Source organism: Montipora capricornis, chromosome 10 (assembly GCF_036669925.1).
Source record: "Montipora capricornis isolate CH-2021 chromosome 10, ASM3666992v2, whole genome shotgun sequence".
NCBI classification, from domain to species: domain Eukaryota; kingdom Metazoa; phylum Cnidaria; class Anthozoa; order Scleractinia; family Acroporidae; genus Montipora; species Montipora capricornis.
In genome coordinates, this window is record NC_090892.1 from 69,792,143 (window position 1) to 69,799,154 (window position 7,012).

At 38.1% G+C, this 7,012-nt stretch overlaps 1 protein-coding gene and 1 long non-coding RNA gene across 4 annotated transcripts in view; one reads left to right on the plus strand and one right to left on the minus strand.

Annotated features, from left to right (window-relative positions):
* Positions 1 to 7,012, plus strand: part of LOC138021609 (monocarboxylate transporter 10-like) — a 19,091-nt gene that overhangs the window by 2,755 nt on the left and 9,324 nt on the right. Inside the window, exons 1-2 of one of the 2 annotated variants that reach the window (XM_068868514.1) lie at positions 517 to 1,204; positions 1,561 to 1,595. The exons of the other annotated variant lie outside the window; for it this stretch is intronic. Of the exons in view, the coding sequence (XP_068724615.1) occupies positions 540 to 1,204; positions 1,561 to 1,595 (700 nt within the window). The 5' untranslated portion in view covers positions 517 to 539. Of the gene's footprint in view, positions 1 to 516; positions 1,205 to 1,560; positions 1,596 to 7,012 lie in introns of those variants that run through there. 2 annotated transcript variants of the gene reach the window in all.
* LOC138021611 (uncharacterized) overlaps positions 1,561 to 7,012 on the minus strand; it is a 7,924-nt gene continuing 2,472 nt past the window's right edge. The window contains exons 2-4 of one of the 2 annotated variants that reach the window (XR_011126410.1): positions 6,647 to 6,730; positions 5,365 to 5,516; positions 1,561 to 4,644 (exon numbers count right to left, since the gene is read on the minus strand). This is a non-coding gene — a long non-coding RNA (uncharacterized lncRNA). Of the gene's footprint in view, positions 5,517 to 6,646; positions 6,731 to 7,012 lie in introns of both variants that reach the window. The other variant, XR_011126409.1, reaches the window with a different exon arrangement.

Consider the following 7,012-nt stretch of genomic DNA (forward strand, 5'->3'; position numbering starts at 1 on the left):
GATCGCGCCCAAACGGCCAGTTTGGTTTGAAATGGCCCTCCTTAAAAGGATGATAGCCGGTCGCTTAGTAATAGTAACAAAGCCTTTTTACCCAGAGGAGGTTGGATAGCTGTCGCGTGATAAATTTCGACCAATGAGCAGCGTTCATACAGATCTTCACGTCGGACGAAAAGTTCCATGGAGAAACTCAGAAGCCCTCGGTTAATTCGGCATTTTTTCGCTTTGGTTTATTGATAATTCACCATAAATGCGCCACATTAAACATATTGGAGTTGTTTTTCATTGCTATGAAGGCAATTTAAAGGTAAGACGAATTTTAATCGTACATTTTGATAATATTTTACGAAGTCCCACATGCATTGTTTTGTTGACATGCTTCGAGTGTGCCCTTTTTAGAAATCGATTTCTCGCTTTGTGTTCACTTTAGAGTCTTCAATTATGCAACACTATATAGCATAACAAATGGCTTTTCTATTTTATAGGTCGCCCCCCCCCCCCCCCCAAACCTCGTTCCCAGGGTTTCTCTTCTCTGCCTCCTAATGTCGTTGAGGAGAAACCCTGGTTCACGCTGGTCATGTGTCTCCCAAACAAATTTTTCGCCTTGGGAGGGGTTCCTGCTTTTCCGAATATTGTCAACGCTGAAAGTTGTCACAGCCAAAACGAGGCTTCCAAGGGTCGCTATGTTTTTCAGCAATCTTCAACGTGCGATTTCGGAGAGCAGCTATTGGAATGTAAATCTCAAACCAAAACAAGTAAAGTGTTTGAAAGCAATTTATCTTGGTAGGGACGTGGTGGCTGTTTTGCCAACGGGGTACGGAAAATCTATCATTTTTCACCTATTGCCGGTGCTGCTCTTCGGTAAAGTCACCTCTGCGCCATTTCAATCTTGTGGGACAATTCATCCGATTGTTATTGTGGTTTCGCCGTTAAACGCTCTAATCCAGGATCAGATAAGGAGAAGCAATCAGGGCAGTATCAAAGCCGCTATCCTCAACGTGAAAAAGAAAGAAAACAGTGATAATGTTGAGTTGGATTTGGCCGATTCGAATTCTTCTTTGCTAAGGGAAGGGAGATACGAACTTGTGTTTACCCATCCAGAAGCCGTCCTTTCGTGCAAAGAAGGACTAGAACTCTTACGAAGTTCGCCATACCAACGTTCTGTGCAAGCGATAGTCATTGATGAGGTGCATTGTATTCTAGAATGGTAAGTGCACGCATGTCTCAAGGAAGTTGAATGCTAGTGGATTTAACGTTCGGCCATACACTTTTGGTTTTACAATAACATATGAATTAAAATTGTTCGTTCTTGTTCGGCTTCCAGAGACGTAAAATTTGTTATATAGAAACGTTAAAAGCTATCTTCAAAATGTGCAGGGCGAGTTTAAACGGCCTCGTACGTACATGTACATAGTTGGCAAATACACACAGTTTAGTATCAATCATTCCAGTCTTTCTGCTGTATAGGATGCTCATTTGATAAATATACAGTAGTTTTTTCCTTTGTGGTAGAAAGTAAAAGAGATCTCATGATTGCTGTACACACTTTGTTTATTTTGCCAGGGGAGATGACTTCAGGAAAGACTATTCACACGATGGTATGTTGTGTGCAATTTTTCCTAATGTACCAGTGGTTGCCCTGACTGCTACAGCAAGCAAGACTGACATAACCACCATCAAAAAGTCTCTTACTCTAAGAAATCCGCTGGAAGTCATAGGGAACCCAAACAGACCAAACATTTACTATAAGAAAGTCTTCCGTGAGGGGGAAGATGTTGACTTCTTTGAGGAATTATTAGTGCCTATTGCCCATGATTTAAAAGTAAAGACTGTGAACTACCCAATCACAATAATGTACCTGCCCCTGAGATGGTGCGGATTTGCTTTTAAATTCTTTGAAAAACGACTGGGTAACAAGCAGTACTACCCTTCAAATGCCAAACAATCGCCAGAAAACAGACTCTTTGCACAGTATCATGCCCCACAGACAAGTACCATGAAGGATCAAATATTAAAGGAACTATCTTCAAGTGTTTCAAAAGTAAGAGTAGTTTTTGCCACAGTTGCCATGGGAATGGGGGTAGACATTCCATCAATAAGAACTGTGATTCATGTGGGACCACCCCGTACAGTAAGGGAATATTTTCAGGAGACTGGACGGGCTGGTTGTGATGGTAAACAGGCTCATGCTTTGCTATACTACAATAATCAAGACATTGCCAGAAATCGCACAGGCATGAGTGATGATGTTCGCAGTTTTTGCCAGCTAGAGGATGGTTGTCTGAGAAAATTTCTTTTGAACTGTTTGGATGTAAGAGTACCTGATAGAAAAGGACCTTCTCATTACTGCTGCAGTTACTGTGAATCCACATGTAAATGTTTGGACTGCATTGCATAAAATAAATTGTTAATGTCTTTCCAACCTTCTTTTCTTTCTGCTAAGATATTTGTACTCATAATAATAATAATAATAATAATAATAATCATTTGCTGGCTAAGAAGTAGTTGGCTTCAGTAAGATCACATTTAGAAATGGTAGCAAATTGTTCATTCTTTTGTTCCTCATGCAAATTAGCCTACCAAATGGTTTTAGTGTATGCTACATTAAAAAGAATATATTTGCCATACAATGAAACAGCTGCCTTTTGTGATGCTTTCTGAAGTGCAATGATAGAGAAAATCAAGTAATCAAGCCTGCAGAAAGCTGGTCAGTTGCAAGTTGTTATCCTGTACCAGGTGGAAATAATGGAGAATATACATGTACTTTTTAGGCCTCCAAAAGTTGCTTGTCCTCTGGCCTTGTTTAATTGTAGTTAAACTCATTGAATGTAGATCAGCCTTCAAAAGATATTCATTCTGTTTCATACATGGTTTAAAGATTATCTTCCGAAGTCTGTTCTATGTTAAAGGGATTTATCTTTGCTCCTCCAATGAATTATAACAAACTATTCACAAAAATGTACTAGCAGGCACAAAGTCAAGGATCAAGATACGATGTACTCTAAATTAATTTTAGTTTCTTAATAATTTCTTCTTTCTGTGTCCATGTCCTTGGAAATGAAAGAGTGCAGTAAAATCAAAGTCTAAAGTCCATCTCCTAGGAATTAGTGGGTTAAAAAAGGTATCAAACAAGTGCTTATGCATTTCACTGATTGTCATCAACATCATCATCATGATGCTCCATTGGGGCATCTAGTATTAAATTTCTTTTATGTCGGTTGAGCCATCTGTCAAGTTCAACCTCATTAAGGGTCGACAAGGGGTCAGGTGAAATGGCAGGAAAAGAATCATGTCTTCTGTGAGGATGTGCATTAAATGGCTTTAGAGCATGTAGAAATGGCCTATTCTAAGTAAATAGTTTTGCCCTGACAGTCTGACTGCACATTAAGTGATGGTTTCAATTCTTTGATGTAGAACATCTCGTGAATTAAGCAGTCAAATTTCGATGCGCATTTCTTTATGACACTAAAACTTGTTAGCGTACTATTGTATATTAGTATCACCCAACTAGTGGACTAATGCAAATCCTGCAATTTGATTGGCTACGCTACTAGAGGACTATTAGTAATAGTCCTTGAGTAGCGAAAAGCGTGATGCTTTCTTTCGTTTTATTCCCATATAAATATTTCTTCAACTTGCACTTGCTAACTTTATTATTGCCTTTTCTGTCCGACTAGTTGGGTGATACTAAAACAATTAGACCCTTCGCCCTCAAGGGCCATGGGTCAATAGCCCATTCGGCTTCGCCTCATGGGCTATTGACCCGTAGCCCTTGCAGGCTACGGGTCTAATTGTTAAATATTGTTCTATTGTTCTTGTACTATAAGTTATGCTTCATCTGATTAATTCGTTGCCTGACGATGACATCGGACGATGTCGAAACGTTGTCAAAATGAATCTAGTTGCGTTTGTCTTTTTAATCAAGTTTATCACAAGATCTAGACTAATTGAATTATGATGGGTAAAAAATAGATGACTTGTAATTTTCTGCCGGTAAAGATCGCTTCCAAGTGAATTCAATTACCTCTTTGGTAGCGTTGCCCTCAGAGAAAAGCACAGTGTTAAGTCTCTGGAGACGGCTCATTTCATGACATCTTTTAAACATGATTATCCCATAGATTAGTGCTAATGATGCGGCGTTCTTTCCGTTGCTGAGATCAAATTGAATCATCCACGACAATATAGTAAACACTGTTGGAGAAACACGTCGCATTTCTGACAGGATACATACATACATACTTGATTGTTACCTCCCCAATGGGGCTTTTCAGGAACAATTATTTTAATTACTAAAGTTACTAATAACTATACAATTACAACTAATCAAATTTAAGAAACATTCACAACATTGTCTAAAATTTGCAATCAATAAAAATACTAAATAAAAAAAAATTGAAATTCAAGGAGTATTTACAAAATTGTCTAAAAGCTTATTCTTTAAGATACGTTTAAATACTTGAACCGAACGGCTTGATTTTAAAAAAGGATATCTTCAAATGTGAAAGAACTCAAACCAGGGTATCCTCTCTTCCGCAAAACCGAATTTGTTTCTCTTCGGGCAACCTCAGAAAGCTCCCTCTCTATTTCACAGCGAAGTTGAATCATATCGATCAAACTGTCCTCAAGCGTTAATTCTGTGTCTGGAAACTGTGAAAAGATATTCAAAGGAAGGATGTGGAATTACCTCTTACCTCTTACCTCTTTTCGAAGAGTACACGGGGATAATGTGGCCAGATAAGATCTATCTTTCATGTTTTGCTGAGCTAAATGCTGCTGAAAATGTAGAAGCTCAAGGAGGCAGCACATATCATCTGATGTTACGCAAGGGAAGCTCCCAAAACAAGCATCAAGAGTCAGTTCAAGCTCGAGGAAAACCCTGTTTCACTCTAAAACCGGAGAACCATTGTTTTGTATGAAGTATTCTTGTTGATCAGTCAATTGTCCCCACAAGGGATAAGAGAGAGTGCAAGAGATAAGAGAGAGTGGTTCATGATAGAAAAACGTTTCGATTATTCAAGGTTTTTCTTCTTCTTTTAAGATTCAGAACTCGCTCATCAAATAAGATTTCTGTTAAAATTTGTGATATGGTGCCAAATTACAACTGCTGATGTGGGTTCAAAAAGGCTCAAAACAGTATTGACACTTTAAATCGACTTGATTAGTTGATGGGTTATAATTATTACAACAATACTGTATCATGCTTCCATACATACGTGAAACACCAAAATTATATTTGTGCTGCCATTATTGTGATAGCATGAAGGAATAAATTGCTTATATTTTATCTTCAGGTACTTATAACTAAAAAAAAAAAAAAAAAACTTAGCAAACCCAATTTTTATTGTTATAAAGTGATGAGCAAATTACCTAAACAGAAACGTTAATCTCGGTTTGCTGCTCACTTTTTGGCCAGTGCTAAGAAATGTTACTATGCTTAGCTATAACATCACTATCATTTCATATAATAACATAATGCTGCAGTCCGTGGTTTCCAAGAATGTGCCATTTATGGCTGTAACCTACAGCAACAAGAAAAATAAAAGACAATAAATTATTATCTCTTTTGATCCTTTAAATTTTCAATCAAAGTGGAGACCATAATTATTGAAGCTTCTTTAGGGAACTATTGTGCACCTATCAATGTTAAGCCCCAGGGAGGGGGGGAGGTCGGGCATGGGGTGGGGATTCTGACATTTTCATTTTAAAAAATTCAAATTCCCCACCCCCCGTACAAAATAATTGGTCAAAATCCCCACCCAGCGGCAAGTGAAGGTGGTAAAATGTCCTTTGTACCATCAAAATCTTTAGCCTGGGGATGTCACATACAATCAAAATCCCTACCCTGTGGACAGACCTCACGATCAAACTCCCGTGGTTAGCCTGACCCCCCCCTCCCTGGGGCTTAACATTGATAGGTGCATTATTAGTACACAGCTTCATTGAGTTGGGCTGCTGAACCAGATGTTACAGATGATCAAAATATGTTGGTCAGTGCAAATAAATTTTCCTTAACTGATTTTGAATTATCTTAACTCAACCTGTGCTTGATACAAACGACAGTGTTTCAGGAAATTCCTGCCCATAATTTGTTTTCCAGAGTTCTGAGAGCAGACAACATGCTCTCAATTTTGGGACAATATTTCTTTTTGCAAATCTTCCCCAAAAATCTTGCAAAATTAATACTCCAAACATCGGTACTGCTATAAGTTCTTGCAGAGGAAAACTTGCATGTTTATCTTTCCATAGTCCACTTATGCATGTTATTAAGGGCTTCTCAGTTGCAATGGCATCAAGATGGGGAGAGGAAGGAGTGAAAACGAGCGACCTCAGACTGAGTGCAGTAACACAGTGCTTTATTCCATAACTGTCAACTGAGCTGCATTTTGTTTTTCAGGAGATTCAACTTGTCTTTGCCTAATATGTAGCCCTAACAATACACGATATTGTTTTGGTACCGTGTATCATTGTAGTGCCATGGTAGATGTCTTACGTAAATAGCCCCCCTGAAAAGACATGTGGTTACTAGTATAATACTAAACCCAGAAAGATTGAAGAAAATAAAAGAGAATGGAGAAACATTGATTTGAGGCTGACATGTTGACCATTTTCAAGTTCCTTGAAATTTCTATATCACCAAAAAGCCTGATACCTTTCCAAGACAAAATCTCACTGCAGTTAAGCCCTGTCCGGCAGGGTTAGTATTTGAATGGGTGAGCTCAAAATAGACGACTTTCTGTGAAAAAAAAGGACCAAAAGTTCTATTTTAATGCTCAAAAAATGCAAACCAAGTCAGGTGCAGATTTTGTTAGCCTCCCTTATGGATAACAAAAAATAAATAAATATTGAATGATATACAGTTTTTACACTCATAACCTGATGACGTAGTGTGTAGTGCACTTACAGTGCACTACACACTACAGAAAGTTAAGTTTCTACGAGACTCAGCAAAGTATTTTAATGTACATGTACAATAAAAAAATTGTTCATAGATTAAATACACTTATGAATAGTTGAT